The sequence below is a fragment of the Hippichthys cyanospilos genome, chromosome 14 (assembly GCF_059441005.1).
Source record: "Hippichthys cyanospilos isolate Australia breed blue-spotted pipefish chromosome 14, RoL_Hcya_1.0, whole genome shotgun sequence".
Lineage (NCBI taxonomy): Eukaryota > Metazoa > Chordata > Actinopteri > Syngnathiformes > Syngnathidae > Hippichthys > Hippichthys cyanospilos.
In genome coordinates this window covers 20,160,794-20,180,156 of record NC_142382.1, presented here as the reverse complement: position 1 = coordinate 20,180,156, position 19,363 = coordinate 20,160,794, and the positions used below count along the sequence as shown (strand labels likewise).

At 45.4% G+C, this 19,363-nt stretch overlaps 2 protein-coding genes, 1 long non-coding RNA gene and 1 pseudogene across 6 annotated transcripts in view; 2 read left to right on the top strand and 2 right to left on the bottom strand.

Annotated features, from left to right (window-relative positions):
• gabra2a (gamma-aminobutyric acid type A receptor subunit alpha2a) overlaps positions 1-19,363 on the top strand; it is an 80,062-nt gene that overhangs the window by 41,396 nt on the left and 19,303 nt on the right. For 3 of the 4 annotated variants that reach the window (XM_088432912.1, XM_088432913.1, XM_088432914.1), the window contains 2 exons: positions 13,308-13,510; positions 14,293-15,881. In XM_088432912.1, coding sequence (XP_088289038.1) covers positions 13,308-13,510; positions 14,293-14,592 — 503 coding nt within the window. In that variant the 3' untranslated portion in view covers positions 14,593-15,881. Of the gene's footprint in view, positions 1-13,307; positions 13,511-14,292; positions 15,882-19,363 lie in introns of those variants that run through there. The other variant, XM_088432915.1, reaches the window with a different exon arrangement.
• Positions 46-1,705, bottom strand: LOC148413265 (uncharacterized). Its single transcript, XR_015867760.1, has 2 exons — positions 319-1,705; positions 46-276 (listed from the first exon to the last, which is right to left on the bottom strand). It is a non-coding gene; the product is annotated as an uncharacterized LOC148413265 (long non-coding RNA).
• LOC148413264 (uncharacterized) lies at positions 1,815-8,810 on the bottom strand. Its single transcript, XM_088432906.1, has 2 exons — positions 8,382-8,810; positions 1,815-8,263 (listed from the first exon to the last, which is right to left on the bottom strand). The coding sequence occupies exon 2, from the start codon at positions 7,068-7,070 to the stop codon at positions 5,013-5,015; it is 2,058 nt and encodes a 685-aa protein (XP_088289032.1). The 5' UTR covers positions 7,071-8,263; positions 8,382-8,810; the 3' UTR covers positions 1,815-5,012.
• LOC148413263 (uncharacterized) lies at positions 9,014-11,323 on the top strand (annotated as a pseudogene).

Genomic DNA, 19,363 nt, shown 5'->3' with positions numbered 1-19,363 from the left:
TCCTAGCGTGTTCGTTTTTGTTGAAAGATCGCCCATACCACAACATAGTGAAACAATCGATTTAATCCAGACAGAGTGGGAAAGTACACGAGGCCTCGGGCCAGTCCTGCCGCGGGTCCGAGCAGAAAATGGCAACGTTTCACATTCAACATTCAGTTCTTATACCCTTCCGGGTCATCTAGTCCCACTGTGGATTGCAAGTGTGTGTGTATGTGCGTGCCCGTGCGTGCGTGCCTGTCGGTGTGTGTGTGTGTGTGCGTGCACGTGCGTGCGTGCCTGTCGGTGTGTGTGTGTGTGTGTGTGCGTGTGCGTGCGTGCCTGTCGGTGTGTGTGTGTGTGCGTGCACGTGCGTGCCTGTCGGTGTGTGTGTGTGCGTGCACGTGCGTGCGTGTCTGTCGGTGTGTGCGTGTGTGCGTGCGTGAGGGTCCGTTTGAGTGGGGATCAAAAGTCTTTGTCCTTTGAAGCGGGAGGAAGTCTGACCACCATAAACCCTGGCTGGTATCTTCTCTTGAAGATCACACCTGGCCTTTAGTTCCTGGTAGACTGTTGTCTCGGGGGATGCCCTTTGTTCTTGTTGGAGGTGCCGACTCGTCTTCACTCCCCCAGGGCCAGGATCGTATCTGCTTTATACTGACATTCCATTGTCTCAATCTTTATTAGAAAACACAGTTCAATGTACATACTATTTTATTGATAAATTGAATTTGAAAAATATGAATTTCCTTCAATCCCCCAATTGACCTCTAATTATTATTAGAGGTCACACACCAAAAGGATATATACACATGGCAACAGTGCCATAGCCAGGAGGACAGCCAGCTGCCTCCACCTGAATTGGGTCAGGATCCAGCGACACAAGATGTAGTTGCCCAATTGGGTCCTTGTCCCCGAAAGCCACGTGCATGATCCTGGGGACAAACGACTGAAGCAAGAGAAAATACAAAAACCACCCTGCAATAGCTCACCCAAAACTATCAAAACTGTGGTCCCCAAAGTGACAACAAAGCCCTTCCATGCGCCCCAAAACAATGACATGACAGAATGGAAGAGGTCGTTGTCCACTCTGGACATAGTCTACAAATTAACAGACATTGGTTACCCAAGAGGCTAAATTTGGTTATGCTGAAGATTGATCAATTGCATTCCATTGGGTGTGGTCCCAAACCAATATACTTTCAACCCCTGCTGTTATCTAGCCGCAAGCACTGTTGGGACTTGCGGGGGATGCCGATTGCATCTAAATTGGTGGGGTCGTCCGCTGCACCCCAGGCGTTACCTCCTACATCAAAGGCAGCAATCGCACGTCAGCTCCGGGGGAGCCAGGACCACCAGTGTCTTTAGGAAGGCTGTGAAACACTCATGTTGAAGCACCAAGCACAAAATGGATAGAAGCACTAAAAACATTACATAAACTTAATTCAATTGCAGAAATACTACTCCATAATATCCCTGGACAGCGTACCCCCTTTTGTTAAATTGTTAGACAAACAATTGAACACCCTCAAAAAATACATAAACAACCCCAGAAAGCAGTTATCAAGAATAAAGAGTGAAAGGAAAATGAGAGAAGAACATCTAAAAAACAAAACAGCAAAAAACAAAAATAACCCACAAAAAATAATTCTCAAAGGGGCAGGACATGTCTTTGACACGTGGTACCACCTGTCCCCCAATGAGCCCAGCTGAACCCCGTAAGACAGTGGTGTCAAACCAATTTTTATGTTGGGCCGCATTGTAGTGATAGTTTTTGTCAGATACATTTTAAGTGTGTTGATCACACCTTCACCAAGATTTGATATTAGAAGCCGGCAAAAACTGTTCCAAAGAAATTTGGAGAACAAGAAAATGTTTGTTCTTCCACCCCCCCCAATTTTCAAAAGTTAAAGACAGCTCGCAATTTTGGTATTTTAGTTTGAAACCTGAGGGCCGGAATGACTGAATTCAAAAGTCAAATCAGCATTTCAATGGCCACAAAAAGTGAGGTGGCGGGCCGGATCTGGCCCCCGGGCCTTGACTTTGACACCTGGGTCGTAAGAGGTTCATGCACTAATTTTGAATGGACCCAACCAATGGAAGGTCCGGCGAATGTGCCCCCCTCTCACACCGGCAGATGCACAATGCAAAGAGAAGAGACCAGTGACGGCAGTTGCTCCCAGTAGGGTCTATACCCTTTATGGATCCAGGTCTGGGCGGAGCAAACCCAAGGATGGACCCGGCACCAGACGGCCAGTCAGGAGTCCAAAAGGTGTGAACCCTTTCTGGCGATTTACAGATTGTCTGATGGAAAACAACGCCAACGACAGGGCTTGGAGCCAATTCAGCCCTGTCTGAGCGCACCTATATGTGAGGCGTTGTTTGAGTTGTATTCATGCGCTCCACATGGGCCTGTGATTGTGAATGCCACCTTGGCCCAAATTTAAGTTTGGGGCCCATCATTTCGTCAACCGTAGCCAATGGTGTTGGAGAGAAATGAGAGCCGCTGTTAGATCTAACGATCCGCGGGAACCTGTGAGCCGATAGATAAGAGCTTTGATCAAAGACAGCGCCTCCTATTCAGCACCGGGTTAGGTCTTTGGGGATCCTGAAAAAGTCTTGACAATAATCGATTGATTGATCCTGAGAAAGTCTCGACAATAACTGAAAAATAATTAAAAGGTACCTTTTGCCCTGGACTTAGACCAACACGTCAGTATAGTCCACTACATTATTGGGCACCGGCCGGTTTCTGTTTGATGTAATTTTGTTTTAGTCGTGGGGCCCACACTCTAAGTCTAACATTCCATACATCCCATTTCATTCATACGACAATTCTTTTCACTCTGCCAAACATTCCATACACTCCATTCATTTATACAACAATTCATCTCCTTCATGACAAACCATATCTAATTCCTAAACTAAAACTTTTAGCGAGCCGATCAGGGTGCCACCAGTGACGGAGTCTAGACAATATGGACACATTACTTTTGTGGGTCACTCCATGGGTGTCGTCCAATACACAACCATGCAGTCGCCAAGTGGCAGCACCACACGTCTTGGCCCTCTCGGCGGGCTGAACCAAAGCCTCATTTGTTCTCCATACGTAACCACTTCACATTCAACTCACTTTTACCTCTTTAAACGCCAAGTCCCGACACCTCAGACTGGTGACTCACAGCTGCTTTAGTCTCTGCGTTGGTAGATTGTTTTCCCCGTGCCACTGACTGCCACCTCTGCTGGTCTGTCCTTCACATTGTCCAACCAAGTCCATGTGAGCCACTAAATCCCTGGTAGCTGTAACAAACACTTGACTCTGCCAGGCGGAAAGGTCCATTTACAGGCAACCAACTACACAAGTCAAATCAGAAAAAATTGTCACCTTTTACCGTTCTGCCAATTCAAGGGCTACCCACACGGCCTTTAATTCCACCGCCGGAAGTCGCCGATCGTCGAAACGGTCTGGAGGTCTGAGGTCGGTTCCTCCGGGTCAGGGGCCTCCACACCGGCGGCGTTGACAAGCAGGTCCTAAAGTTTTCCTCCAGCAACAGCCGTTGGTGAAGGAGACCCTATCCCCTCGGAGAGGACACCACGAAAGTCTTGTCCGGCTTTTAAGTCTCGGGTCGTCATCTCAACGCAGTCATGTCAACAATAGCACTTGTCGTCAGCATCACTGTAACCTGTTCTGTGACACTTTGAACCCCAATTCACCAAGTCGAGTGAGATAAAAAGGAGTAGTTGTCAAACGGATTTAAGCCAACTCACCAATTAATAAGTTGTCAACATTTTGGATCAAATAGCGCCCTCCGGTAGCTCTTCCGTTTGTTGCACTTCGCGCAAAAACTTACTTCGAAAATCACAGGGCTTAGCCTCCCGCCTTGGGAGACGTGCGTGTATTGTAATGTACAGCTGTTAAATCGAATAGCAAAATATTGTCTTTACTCTTCTGCCAGTAGCAGCCAGAAAATGCATTAGCCAATTTAATCACAGTGAACCATTGCATTGTCGGGCTCAACCCGCTCAAACAGCGATGTTTGATAGCGGCACAAGAATGCAAGGAGTTTTCAGTCTTTTTGTTAATTTTCCGAAGGTCACATGCCATATGGCAATTTACACAATCCGCTTTCAAAAATTGGGAGAATGGGAGTGTTATAGGAGAAGTCTGATAACTCAAAGACTTCGACCTCCCACAGCAATTAACGTGTTAATAATGCGACCTGCCGACTTAGGTTTGCATGTGCATTGGAGCCCGCCAAAATGATGATGTGTCACTTTGAATGGTACCGGAAGAACGGGGTGGCAAAAACTTATGTCAGCGGGGCCCCCGGACCACAACGAGTCCGGCAACTTGTCCAAAAGCGGAGCGGCGTCCTTGTGGTCCGCGAGCTCCCTGCCGTGAAATCGAGAGCGTGTAACATGCTCCAGCAACCCGGGATCCACAGCGTCAGCCTGGATACAAAAACATTCATTGCTCTGGGAATACATTACCAAGGAAATTTCACTTTGTGTTCAATCACTGGCCAATTGGCATTACCACACCATGGGTCCCAGTTCACGTGCCTCCCAGCCTGCTCCTACAGCCAGTTATGTGTGGTGTGAATGACTCACCTATCATGAACCATGGAGATCGCTTATCTGTCAGTGATGTGTACGTCGCAATGCCTCGTCTCTCCACAAAAATTTGGTAACTAGTCAATTTCCACTCATCGCCTTTGATTGTTTGAAATGCTTCGTTATAATTAAATCATTGTTGCAGGCATACAACAATGTGAGATGGGGAGGGTCGGCTGAGGCAGGAGGAGAACAAGTCGATTCAGGGTTTTCACCGCAGGAACGTCAAGTGGACACTCCCTCCCTCCTTTAGTTCATGTTGACGGCTGCTTGTGTCTTTGTTCCACAGAGTTTGTCCAGCAAAAGAAGTCATTTTGTGGTGTGGAGACAGGTAGAGTTGTGGGAAGACCAACAAAACCCATCTTTGGCCCAGTTGTCCTCATCTGCAGAGAGGTGGCTGATGACCGCCTGCTAGTGTGGCTTGCTTAGTTGTTGTTGTCGCCAGGGTGCAGGGCCACGCTGCCCCAGTCCTTGCTTCGTGGAGGTTGTCTTCCTCTGTCTCCCCTCGGGGGAGGAGGGCCCTGGTGCTGGCTTTGTTCTGGCCAAGGAAACGTGCATTGTCTCCACCAATGGTCCATACTTTCACACCTGAAGCAGCCTAGATTTGGAGCTTGGCGAGAGCCGCCTTGACCTCCGTTGGTGTTCCCCCTTCCACGACACGCCCCTCTGCCTCTCGCCGGCCGTCCCTCAACCATCCACATCCGTTGATCTGCCACCCCCTTTTTGGACTTTGTGTCCTTTGCTTTTTTCCGCGCTTGTGCTAATTGAAGTCTCAGAAGCCGTTCCTGCATTCCTTTCACTCCCTCATCTGATTTGTTTTGCCTGTGAAAATATAATTTTATGTGGTGAGTCACATGTTGATTAAAATAACCGTCATTACCGTCCAGCAGATCAGGGTCTTCAGAAAGCTTCTCCCTGACCTCCATGGAAAGTGTGTCTAGATGTACGTGTCTACAAATCACGCAAGGCGGCATGTCGCAAGATGGATGTGAACTGGTCTTATCTGTCAACGCGGCCTGGCAGGCATTGAGGTGTGCAGCGGGATCCACGGTGGGTTTCAAGTCTGGAAGTTTTGCTGCGGCTGACGCGGAAGGAGGAAAGAGATCCTGGAGCACAGCAAACAGTCGCATGGTGAAAGGAGCAAACAACCAATCGGGTTCAACCATATTAAGGCCAGAACGCCTCAGGACTTCGTCAGATTGGTGAATTGAGGAACAACATGCCTGGATTAATCTTACCATGTCGCCGCAAGCCAAATTCATACCATTAGTGTGCCTCTTGAAAGCTTGGATCCAGGGCTTGGCACCGCCCATTAATGCGGGGAGCCTCTTCTGCAAAAAATCTAAATTTTCCAACGTTATTTCTTGACAAACTAACCCACGAGGGGCTGGTATCATGGGGTAATTTCTCATTCGTCGGGTATATCTATCAGATGGTCTAGTTTGAAATCCAGATTGTGGTCTGATCTGACTCTTTTTATAATTAGGGGTCAAACAGTTGTTGTCATTTGTTTCTTGTCTTCTCCAGTCATCCTCTGTTGAGTGCGCGCGTCGCATGTATGTGGCAGGGTGTGAGAAGTCAGTTGGAGGGGGGAGTGTGAAATCAAACAATGGGTTCCCCCCCTCCCCTGTCTCAATGTCTGTGTCTACACCCTCCTGCTGCTGCGTGTGATCTTTTGCCGTGCTGGCTCTTAATTTGTCCTCTAAGGACAACCACTCTGGACCTTGGGATGCACATTGTCCACAGTTCGCCTGTCTAACTGCTCTGTCCAGTTGTATGTCTTTGGGTTGGGGGGTCGTCTGGTCAGTCACCACAATTTCCTGTCGATTTCCCCCCCCGATGTCCTCTACAACAAGTTTTAGTCCGTCAGTCCTTTCAGTATTGGCAGTCCCTACAAAAATTCCTTCCTTACCCAGTTCGTAAACTGAGGCTAGCAAAGCTACTCTTTGACCATTAGATGCAGTTTGGAATGGCTCAGTGTGCTCGGGGGGTGCAGCGGTCCTGCCCTGTTTTGCAACCCCCAATAGTGGGTCAAAGTGACCCTCTTTTTCCTCCTGACCAGCAGCCACAACAGTCATCATCAAACACATTTCATGCAAATGGTGCTGCAACTTTTCATACTCCTTTATTTCTCTGGTTAAATTTCTCCTCTCTATCCCTCCACTTTCCTTTATCTTCTCCCTCAACTCTTTTTCCACTGCAATGACTTCTCTTTCTGCCATTTGAAAATCTTTAGCCAAATGTGCAAATGTACATTTATCTCTACTACTTTTATTTTCTTCCTTCCATTTCCCCCACACTTTTGTCCACTCAGCTTGTTTTATTTTATGCCTCTTCTTTTCCACGCCCGCCAACAACTGACTTTCTAGTTCCTTCCACAATTCATCCAGGGTTTTATGCCAACGTATACCATGCCTATTACAACCAAATTCACGGCATTCTACAGCCCATTCCTCCTCCGAACTCACAGGCGGCATACTCATCTCCCGAAATTGTCGTCAATGGAGCTTTCGTTACGAAACTCACCACTTATCCGTGTCCTTTAACGGTTCCCACGGTTCAATTAAGCGTCAAAAGAAAATTATTATATTCACTGTAAAGTCCCTAGCCGTTTTTTAACCGAATTCTTCGCTCAACTAAACACCGCTCCGTGCCCTCTACTGTTACCACGGTTGAATCAAGCGGGCCGTGTCCTTTGTTACCACGGATAAACTAAAAACCAAAATATAATTACTGTACTTGCAGTAAAGTCCCTAGCCGTTTTTGAGGGTCCCAAAATCCCCAACGTGTACGGAAACGTTGCAATGCCCCCCGCGTCCGGGGCAGCGTCAGCTACGACGAGACACAATCCTCTTTACACAATTAAACACCGCTCCGTGCCCTCTGTTACCACGGTTGAATTTTAGCGGGCCGTGTCCTTTGTTACCACGGATAAACTAAACACCGCTCCGTGCCCTCTACTGTTACCACGGTTGAATTTTAGCGGGCCGTGTCCTTTGTTACCACGGATAAACTAAACACCGCTCCGTGCCCTCTACTGTTACCACGGTTGAATTTTAGCGGGCCGTGTCCTTTGTTACCACGGATAAACTAAACGCCAATTAAAATTATTGTACTCACATTCAAATCCCTAGCCGTTATTGACCAAATTCTTCAAAATAAAATTATTGTACTCACAGTAAAATTCCTAGCTATCACCAAATAAAACACAGTACTTACAGAGATATCACCATATTCAGTCTCCCAAAATTTAGAATACTCAATCCAGCAGAATTCGGATATACAACAGGTTTCTGCTTACCTTTCTGTTCGGTGCACCAGGGAGACCAAAGTCCGGCAAAATCTCCGCCCACTCCTCTGTCCTTTCAACCTGATCTTCCAAGAATCACGTCGGGGTCACCAACTGAAGGAATCTAGAAAAAGCCTCTTGCCTTAAACTAGTTCCTAGCGTGTTCGTTTTTGTTGAAAGATCGCCCATACCACAACATAGTGAAACAATCGATTTAATCCAGACAGAGTGGGAAAGTACACGAGGCCTCGGGCCAGTCCTGCCGCGGGTCCGAGCAGAAAATGGCAACGTTTCACATTCAACATTCAGTTCTTATACCCTTCCGGGTCATCTAGTCCCACTGTGGATTGCAAGTGTGTGTGTATGTGCGTGCCCGTGCGTGCGTGCCTGTCGGTGTGTGTGTGTGTGTGTGCGTGCACGTGCGTGCGTGCCTGTCGGTGTGTGTGTGTGTGTGCGTGTGCGTGCGTGCCTGTCGGTGTGTGTGTGTGTGCGTGCACGTGCGTGCCTGTCGGTGTGTGTGTGTGCGTGCACGTGCGTGCGTGTCTGTCGGTGTGTGCGTGTGTGCGTGCGTGAGGGTCCGTTTGAGTGGGGATCAAAAGTCTTTGTCCTTTGAAGCGGGAGGAAGTCTGACCACCATAAACCCTGGCTGGTATCTTCTCTTGAAGATCACACCTGGCCTTTAGTTCCTGGTAGACTGTTGTCTCGGGGGATGCCCTTTGTTCTTGTTGGAGGTGCCGACTCGTCTTCACTCCCCCAGGGCCAGGATCGTATCTGCTTTATACTGACATTCCATTGTCTCAATCTTTATTAGAAAACACAGTTCAATGTACATACTATTTTATTGATAAATTGAATTTGAAAAATATGAATTTCCTTCACTATAGAAATAAAAAGAACCACTAAATTAACCCAAAAAAATAAAAAAACAAAAATAACAAAAAAAACAGCAGTCTGAAATGCTTAGCTCATTGTCCTGCATTTAATATACAGTAATCCCTCGTTTATCGCGGTGGTTACGTTCCAAAAATAACACGCGCAAAGTGAAAACCGTGAAGTAGCCAGCTTTTTTTTAAAATTTTATTTTACAATGCAATACTAAACTATAGAATAAAACCAAAAAGCAAAACATGTTTTTAACGGGGCCCCCCTCTAGAGCCAGGCCTGGAGGTGGGGGCTCATTGGCAAGCGCCTAGTGGCCGGGCCTGAAACCATGGGGCCCGGCCAGGCTCAGCCCCAAGAGATGACGTGGGTCCCCCCTCACATGGGCTCCTCACTGTGAGAGGGGCCATAGAGGTCGAGTGCAAAGTGAGCTGGGCGGCAGCCAAAGGCGAGGACCTTGGCATACCAATCCCCGGCTACAGAAGTTAGCTCTTAGGACATGGAATGTCACCTGTTTGGCGGGGAAGGAGCCTGAGCTGGTGTGCGAGGCCGAGAAGTTCCGACTAGATATAGTTGGGAGTTGCCTCCACACACAGCTTGGGCTCTGGTACCAGTCCTCTCGGGAGGGGTTGGACTTCCTTCCACTCTGGAGTTGCCCGCGGAGAGAGGCGCAGAGCTTGTGTGGGCATTCTCAGCGCCTGTACATTGGGATTTACCCCAGTGGACGAGAGGGTAGCCTCCCTCCGCCTTCGGGTGGAGGGACGGGCCCTGACTGTTGTTTGTGCCAATGCACCAAACAGCAGATCAGAGTACCCACCCTTTTTGGAGACCTTGGAGGTTGTGCTGGAGAGCGCTCCCTCCGGGGACTCCCTCGTTCTGCTGGGAGATTTCAATGCTCATGTGGGCAATGACAGTGAGACCTGGAGGGGTGTGACTGAGAGGAATGGGTCTGCTCCCTGATCTGAACCAGAGTGGTGCTTTGTTATTGGACTTCTGGGCTCGTAACGGATTTTCCGTAACGAACACCATGTTCAAACATAGGGGTGTCCGTATTTGCACTTGGCACCAGGACACCCTAGGCCACAGTTCGATGATCGACTTTGTGGTTGCATCATCAGATTCGCGGCCGCATGTTTTGGAGCTGATGTGCAAAGCCGAGAAGTTCCGACTTGATATAGTCGGACGTGCCTCCACACACAGCTTGGGCTCTGGTACCAGTCCTCTCGGGAGGGGTTGGACTCTCTTCCACTCTGGAGTTGCCCGCAATGAGAGCGGCGCATAGCAGGTGTGGGCATTCTTATTGGGCATTCTTATTGCCCCTCAGCTCAGCGCCTGTACATTTACCCCAGTGGACGAGGGGGTAGCCTCCCTCCGCCTTCAGGTGGGGGTACGGGCCCTGACTGTTGTTTGTACCTATGCACCAAACAGCAGATCAGAGTACCCACCCTTTTTGGGGTCCTTGGAGGTTGTGCTGGAGAGCGTGTGTTTGTATCATCTAATTTGTGGTCGCATGTTTTGGACACTCGAGTGAAGAGAGGGGCGGAGCTGTCAACTGATCGCCACCTGGTGGTGTGTTGGCTCCGATGATTGGGGAGGATGCCGGCCAGACCTGGCAGACACAAACGTATCGTGGGGGTCTGCTGGGAACGTCTGTCAGAGTCCCCTGTCAGAAGGAGTTTACCTTCCCACCTCCAGCAGAATTTCTCCCATGTCCCGGGGGAAGCGGGGGACATTGAGTCCAAGTGGACCATGTTTCACGCCTCCATTGTCGAGGCGGCTGATCGGAGTTGTGGCCATAAGGTGGTCAGTGCCTGTCATGGCGGCAATCCCCGAAGCCGCTGGTAGACACCAGCGGTAAGGGATGCCGTAAAGCTGAAGAAGGAGTCCTATCGGGCCTTTTTGGCCTGTGGGACTCCAAAGGCAGCTGACAGGTACCAACTGGCCAAGCAGAGTGTAGCTTCGACGGTCGCCGAGGCAAAAACTCGGGTGTGGAAGGAATTCCGTGAGGCCATGGAAAGCGACGTCGGGACGGTTTCGAATAAATTCTGGTCCACCTTCCGACGTCTCAGAAGGGGGAAGCAGTGCGCCATTGACACTGTGTACTGTGGCGATGGGGCACTGCTGATCTCACCTCAGGACATTATGAACCAGTGGACAGAATACTTTGAAGGCCACCTCAATCCCACCGACATGTCTTCCGCTGAGGAAGCAGAGTCTTCAGGCACCGAGGTGTGCTCCGCCATCTCTGGGGCTGAAGTCACTGAGGTGGTCAAAAAACTCCTTGGTGGCAAGGCCCCGGGGGTGGATGGTTTTCATCCTGGCCATGGAACAGTGGATCAGCTCTACACCGTCATCAGGATCCTCGAGGGTGCATGGGAGTCCGCCCAACCAGTCTGCATGTGCTTTGTGGACTTGGAGAAGGCAACCATGTCCCTCGGGGATCTCTGCGGGGGGTGCTTCGGGAGGATGGGGTACCGGACACCCTGATATGGGCTGTTCAGTCCCTGTATAACCGATGTCAGAGCTTGGTCCGCATTTCCGGCAGTATGTCGAATTCGATTCCAATGAGGGTTGGACTCCGCCAAGGCTGCCCTTTGTCACCGATTCTGTTCATCACCTTTATGGACAGAATTTCTAGGCTTTCAACTATCCAACTATCACTGGAGAGGTTCGCAGCCGAATGTGCGGCTTGGATGAAGATCAGCACCTCCAAATCTGAAACCACGGTCCTCAGTTGCAGAAGGGTGGAATGCCCTCTCCGGGTCGGGGATGAGGTCCTGCCCCAAGTGGAGGAGTTCAAGTATCTCGGGATCTTGTTCCCGAGTGAGGGTACGATGGAACGTGAGATCGACAGACGGATTGGTCCAGCGTCTTCTGTCATGCGGGCTCTTCACCAGTCTGTCGTGGTGAAGAAAGAGCTGAGCTGAAAGGCGAAGCTCTCTATTTACCACTCTACGTTCCTACCCTCACCTATGGCCACGAGCTGTGGGTCGTGACCGAAAGAACAAGATCCCAGGATCTTGTTCTTGCATGGGATCCCAGGATCTTGTTCTTTCGGTCAAAATGAGTTCTGCCGCAGGGTGGCCGGGCAATCCCTTAGAGATAGGGTGAGATGCTCAGTCATCCGGGAGGGGCTCAGCGTCGAGCCGCTGCTCCTCCGCGTTGAGAGGAGCCAGCTGAGGTGGTTCGGGCATCTGGTTAGGATGCCCCCCGGACGCTTCCCTGGTGAGGTGTTTCAGGCATGTCCCACTGGAAGGAAGCCCCAGGGATGACTAAGGACATGCTGGAGGGACTATGTCTCTCGGCTGGCCTGGGAGCGCCAGGGGATCCTTCCGGAAGAGCTGGATGAAGTGGCCGGGGAGAGGGAAGTCTGGGCTTCCTTGCTCAAGCTGCTGCCCTCGCGACCTGACCCCGGAAGACAGCGGTAGAAGATGGATGGATGGATGGATGGATGAATGGTAAATATGTGTACTGCTGACATATTTGTCTCAAATAATATGTATAGCATGATTAATCAATCAATCAATCAATCAATCAAGTTTTATTTGTATAGCCCTGAATCATCAAAGTCTCAAAGGGCTTCACAGGTGAATGTGGAATGTCCTACCTATGGAAGTTTGTGCAACCACCTCAGTTAAAATCTTTAATTTTGGCTGGACTGTGGGAAGCCCAAAGGCTCTGCCTGCTATCAAGACATCATTGCATTATATAGCACAATATGTTTTCTATAATCTATATTGTATATCTGTATTTGTCTCTATTTGGTACATGCAGCAGCCACTTCAACCTGTGGGCCTGGATTGGGGTTTTTAAAATGTTCCTTCCCCTTCTGGGAGCTTTGACAGGAGATGCTGTTGTGTACCTTACACCGAAAAGATGTCTCTGTATGATTTCTTTTTTCAAACGAAGTCTCGACATGACCTCTTTTCACCTGTGAAGCCCTTTGAGACTTCGGTGATTCAGGGCTCTACAAATAAAATTTGATTGATTGATTGAGTATGCCCATTTCACCTGCCTACACGGGCTCGAGGAGAACATGTAAATTCCACACAGGAAGGCCGGAGCCAGATGGATTTGAACCGGGACCTTTGAACTGTAAGGCGGACGTGCTATTCACGGCGCCACCCAGTGTAGTGTAGCGTAGCCCAGTAGTGCTTTTTTTTTTGAAAGCCTTTTGAAGAACTCCCTGACTCCCAGCTTTACTGCATTTGGCCCCCAACCTCCACATCCACTCCCATTCTTGACAATATGTGTGCTTGTGTCTTTGTGGGTGGTGGGGTGCTGATTGTAATAATGTGTAGTATTGAGTTACATTGTCATGTTTGAAAAGAGCTCTATAAATAAAGATTGAAAGATTAATATATTTACAAATTCTCTCAAAATGCTATTTGTGTCCATAAAGAGTATTATAATATAAACGTGCTTTTATTGCATTTATGGAATAGGCATAGAGTGAGTGAGTGAGCTAGTGATATTTGACATTATATTATTATGATTTTACGATGTTATTATCATTTAATTGTTAATATATGTTTCATCGTTTTCTTTACAGGTGTAACAACAGTGCTCACAATGACCACCTTAAGTATTAGTGCCCGTAATTCACTGCCCAAAGTAGCCTATGCCACAGCAATGGATTGGTTCATTGCTGTGTGCTACGCATTTGTCTTCTCTGCACTCATTGAATTTGCCACTGTGAACTACTTCACCAAGCGAGGCTGGGCCTGGGACGGGAAGAGTATTGTCAATGATAAGGTACAACCGTCTCGCATTTAAGTGATCTAATTTTGTCGAAAAGACATGCGGAAATGCTGGTCCATCCTGATTTATATGCGTTATTTGACATTCGCTCCCCGCATGACACAAATTGGTAGCTGAAAGGCATTCTAAGACTTATGCCTCATCAGACCACATCTAACATTTGGTGCATGGTAAACTGTCTGATTTTGGGCAATCTAATCTAGGGACAAGCATATTAAAGAGTAAGATCAACGGAGATGTGGTGAATGTCATCATATTTCAATTGTACATGTGACAGTGGCAGCAAACCCTCTGAATCATTGTAGAAATCCATTACTTGAATGCATTATTCATCATCAACATCATCATTATTTCATTCCACAGGCTGATATGTATTCTTAGCCCAGTTGCACTCTATCCTACCACTTAAATCACCTCTGGCTTCATTTCATTTTTCATGATATAACAATTATTTAATGAGTGTATCCATAAGTGTCCAAAAGGTCCATCTTGAAACAGATTGTGTTCCATCCTAGCAACACGGTGCAACTGAAATGGGCCTAAAATTACCACATCAACAATAACTCCCTATAATAAATGTGCTTCAAATTGGCAAATTACTATTTAAAGCTTTAGAAAGAACCGTACCTATTTTTTCATCAGCATCATATCATTCTCTCACATTTTCACTGTTTACCAGATGTTATGATCTTTTGATTATTTTTATGAACATACCTTTCCTCAGTGCTAATGCATTATTTGCCTAACTGTCTCACCCAATGATATTTTCCCTGTAGAAAAAAGATCCCTCTGTGATGAAGAACAATGCCTATGTCATGGCTGTGGCTAACTATGCTCCTAATATAACTAAAGACTCAACATTGTCCACTATTTCCAAGTGTTCCACCAGTGATCCCAGCAACACCTGCTCAGAAAAGAAAGCTGAACATAACAAGAAAACATTCAATAGTGTCAGCAAGATTGACCGCATTTCCCGCATCATGTTCCCTATGCTATTTAGTAGCTTTAACCTTGTCTACTGGGCAACATACCTCAACAGAGAGCCAGTTATTAAAGATCTGGATCATTCTGATTGAGCACAACAGACTATTTACAGCAGGGGTATCCAAACTCGGTCCTCAAGGGCCGCTGTCCTGCATATTTTACAGGTTTCTTTCCCAACACACCTGATTCAAATGATCAGGATCGTTATCAGGCCTCTGGTTTAATCAGGTGTGTCGGGAAAGAGGACCGTGCTTGGACACCCCTGATATACAGCCAGCGGCTCAGGAATTCTAGATTTGAATGGTAAATGGTAAATGGACTTTCACTTATATAGCGCTTTTCTACCTTAGGTACTCAAAGCGCTTTACACTAACTAGTCATTTACCTACTGATGACGCAGCACCAGGAGCAACTGGGGGTTCAGTGTCTTGCTCAAGGACACTTAGACATGGTCTTGATGGTCGGGGGATCGAACCCACGGCCTTTCGGCTGGGAGACGACCACTCGACCACTAAGCCATGCCGCCCCCAGATTTATGCTGTATTGATAATATTTCAAGTCAAAAACTGTTCATATGCATATTCTTTTGTTATGGCATGCATTGCACTTCTGAAATGTTTTTTTCAGTGTGTGGAAAATTGTATCCCCATGCTTGTTAACCCAATGTGTTTGTAATATTGTCAGGCAATGTACTGTAGCATTAATTGTGTGAAGGTGAAACCTTTCTTGACTTTATTATTATTATTATTCCTTGACTTTATTATTGTGTGAAGGTGAAAACTTCACACGTTATTCCTTGACTTTATTGTGTGAAGGTGAAACCTTCACTTATGTTTTTCTCCACCTTTATTATTATTGTGTGAAGGTGAAACCTTCACACTTATGCTTTTCTCCACCTTTATTATTGTGTGAAGGTGAAACCTTCACACTTATGTTTTTCTCCACCTTTATTGTGTGAAGGTGAAACCTTCACACTTATGTTTTTCTCCACCTTTATTATTGTGTGAAGGTGAAACCTTCACACTTATGTTTTTCTCCACCTTTATTATTGTGTGAAGGTGAAACCTTCACACTTATGTTTTTCTCCACCTTTATTATTATTATTGTGTGAAGGTGAAACCTCCACACTTATGTTTTTCTCCACCTTTATTATTGTGTGAAGGTGAAACCTTCACACTTATGTTTTTCTCCACCTTTATTGTGTGAAGGTGAAACCTTCACACTTATGTTTTTCTCCACCTTTATTATTGTGTGAAGGTGAAACCTTCACACTTATGTTTTTCTCCACCTTTATTATTATTATTATTATTATTATTATTTTTATTCCGACCGTTTTTTAGGTACGTTTCAACTCATTCCCAGTTCATCCAATTCATGCCGTTCAAACTTCATATCATTCTACATATTCATGTTTAGTGCGGGTCTATTTTTCAAGTTTCAACTTTTCATCGTTTTCCTACAATTTAAGTTTTTGTACCGTAAAAATGGCCTAATGTTAAGTGAATGGGCTGGTCTTCGTGCTTTATTTTTAAACCTTAACGTTTTCGATATTTCCTATGTCTCGGTGGCTCATGGGATTTGTGTACGGCATTCGCACTTCATGTTCGTGGGTTCAATCCCAGGCTGCGTCATTTTTTAGTTGTGTGAGTCTTTTTTAGTTAGTGCGGGTCTATTTTTCAAGTTTCAACTTTTCATCGTTTTCCTACAATTTAAGTTTTTGTACCGTAAAAACGGCCTAATGTTACGTGATTGGAGCGTACTTCCTACTTCCTTTTAAAGCGTTCACGGTTTCGTCATTTCCCGTGGCTCAGACGTTCTGTTGACGTATATCTACTACATGTTCGTGCGTTCGATCCCCGCTGTGTCTTTTCACACATTCAGTGTTTTTTTTCAGTTAATTCAGTATTTTCTTTTGGTTTCAACTCCTTCCCAGTTCATCCAATTCATGCCGTTCGAACTTCACATCATTCCACATATTCACGTGAAGTGCTTTTTTATTTTTCAAGGTTCAACTATTCATCGTTTTCCTACAATTTACGTTTTTTATACTATTCATATTTAAAGAATTTAGCCTTTTCAAACTGTTCTTACTTTCATTTCATCTTTTCATTCCACAGTTGAACTTTTTTCAGTTTTTTAACTTTGTATTATTCGTAGTTCTTCATAGATTCACGTTCAAAAATACTTCATTCCCTATATTTCAAGCTTTCACAGTGTGGTCTTACACTGCCCCACAGTGGCCCAGTGGTAGAGTTGTCATCTTCAACATGTCCGTGTCCCGGTTCGGGCAAATCGCGTTTCACGTTTACAGTTCAACTTTCAGCTACAATTCAAGTTTTTGTACCGTAAAAATTGTCTAATGTTAAGTGAATGGTGTTGTTAAGAAGTTTCTGATTATACTTAACGATTTCGTGTTTGAATCGTTCTGTTATTACTATTTACGTCTGGACATGTTTCTCCTGTGGTCATGTGATCTTCCTAGCAACCGCCTAGCAACTAATCACAAGTTGCGTTTCATTCCTCCACTACCAATCAGGACTCTGTTTACACTATCATAGGTTGTTTTGCAGGTATGCGGTCAGTCGGCAGGTATCGTTGTAACGGACAGTCATTTTTTCTGCTTTCAATCATTCTGTGGATTATCTCATTCCTTTCATTATTATTCCGTGCGTCCATGAGAATGTAAGTACAGTTTGAATATGTTGTCCGTTCGTGGTTTTGGATACATGTTTACGTTTGCACGGCTTCACTTTGTCCATTAATGTCTAAGTTGTTATTGCACCTAAGTTTGGTATAATTGCTAAAGGCAAATATACCGTACTTTTCATACTTCACTTTTAGTATTCACGTTAAAGTTTCATCCACAAAAAGTGCGTGTTTGTCGCATGTTTGCCGTGTGTGCCAATATGATCCTTCCGCCGTAAGGGAGTGACGTCACCGCCCACTCAAATCTATTCGGCTCCATTAACCCATTCCTACCTAACGCACATTTTGGAACGATTGGGTTGAATTCATTCTTCCTATCATTGTACGGTATGTTTGCCTGTGTTGTTTATGTTATTCTAAGCTAATATAGAGTCATGTGAGCATATGATGTAACATATTGTACAATGTTAGTTATGTTAGTTATCAATGTTTAGTGAATGTTCTCTGCTCTCCTTTGCAGAGACCACACACCCACAATCAAACATAGAACACACACAGAACACACAAACACAGAAACACACACACACCAACCCAGATAAATAAATAGAACATTATATACAAATAAAGAGTGGCATGAGAGTGTGCATCGTCTTTATGTTCTGGCCGGACAACCAGATAAGATTGAGGATCCTCTGAATCAGTCAAGTACAGTCCTTTCAAGGAGGTCACAAGTTTGGACGCTACTCCGACACCTCCATTACAGGTGTGATTCAAAAACATGCAGGATACAAGCCCTCGAAGACTGGAGTTTGACACCTATAGTTTAGTTACACAAAGTAATCCATTTCCCATGTTGCCATCGGGCGGCCATCTTAGACCACTGAAGACACCAACTCCAATCTGCCCTCATGGGCGGCCATCTTGGACATTTTATTAGACGTCTCATTACCTTTCACTACTGCTTCCACCTAGTACAGCATCTGGCTTGGTTAACTCAGCTTGATTCATACGTTTTAGTTTTTTTCAGTTTTTCAACTCTGTATTATTCACATTTCTTCACTGTTTCACATCAATCCACAATCCACCTCATTCAATCCACCTCATTCAAATGATAAGCTCATTAACAGGAGTTTAAAACTCCAGTCCTCGAGGGCTGATATCCTGCATGTTTTTGAATCACATCATTCACTTAACATTAGGCCTAATGTCACAGATTCACATTATTCCAGTTCAACTGTTCTCAGTTTGTTAACTATGTAGGATTCATAATTTTTCACAGATTCAAATCATTCTACAGTTCAACTTTTTTTCAGTTTTTCATTCATCTTCAAATTCCACAGTTCAACTTTTTTTCAGTTTTTCAACTTGTATTCATATTTCTTCACAGATTCACACCATTCAATCGTTCCACATCATTCCACTTTTCAACTCCCAAACCTTCAACGGTTTCACCTTCACACGCAATTTCTTCAGAAATTGCACATTTTCTAGTTGTGTGAAGGTGAAACCTTCACACTTATGTTTTTCTCCACCTTTATTATTATTGTGTGAAGGTGAAACCTTCACACTTATGTTTTTTTATTATTGTGTGAAGGTGAAACCTTCACACTTATGTTTTTCTCCACCTTTATTATTGTGTGAAGGTGGAACCTTCACACATATGTTATTGTGTTCGGCCATTTTCTTTATTATTATTATTATTATTATTATTCTACTTCTGCCTGTTTTTCGACGGGTTTCAGCTCATTCCCAGTTTATCCGATTCACACCGTTCCAATTTCACATTATTCCAGTAAAGCGCCCGAAGGGCGTTTCCATTTTTGGAATTCCAAGTATTCACAGTTTTCCCAGAATTCCCGGTTTTCCACCCCAAAAAGTCCCATTGACTAACATTGGGTCATATTTTGTTTCATTATTACAGCTCTCCCTTTTCATATTTTCAATATTTAACTTATTCATCTCGTTATAGGGATCCTTCCTATCATTCCAGTAATTAATACATTCCAATATTTTCCCATAATTCCATATTTTTCATCCTTCAAATATTCATAATTCATTTCCAATGGGAGGGCTTCCCATTCATTCCCAATGGGAGATTAAACATTTCACATTTTGAGCTTTCCTATTTCATATTCATAACATTTAACTCATACATTTCGCCTGTTGGCTCATTCCCACTATTGTAACAATTAATAATTTTCAATATTTTCCCATAAT

What these genes read in the sequence shown, in the direction of transcription:
- LOC148413264 (XM_088432906.1), bottom strand. Translation starts at nt 7,070, where the DNA reads ATGAGTATGCCGCCTGTGAGTTCGGAGGAGGAATGGGCTGTAGAATGC.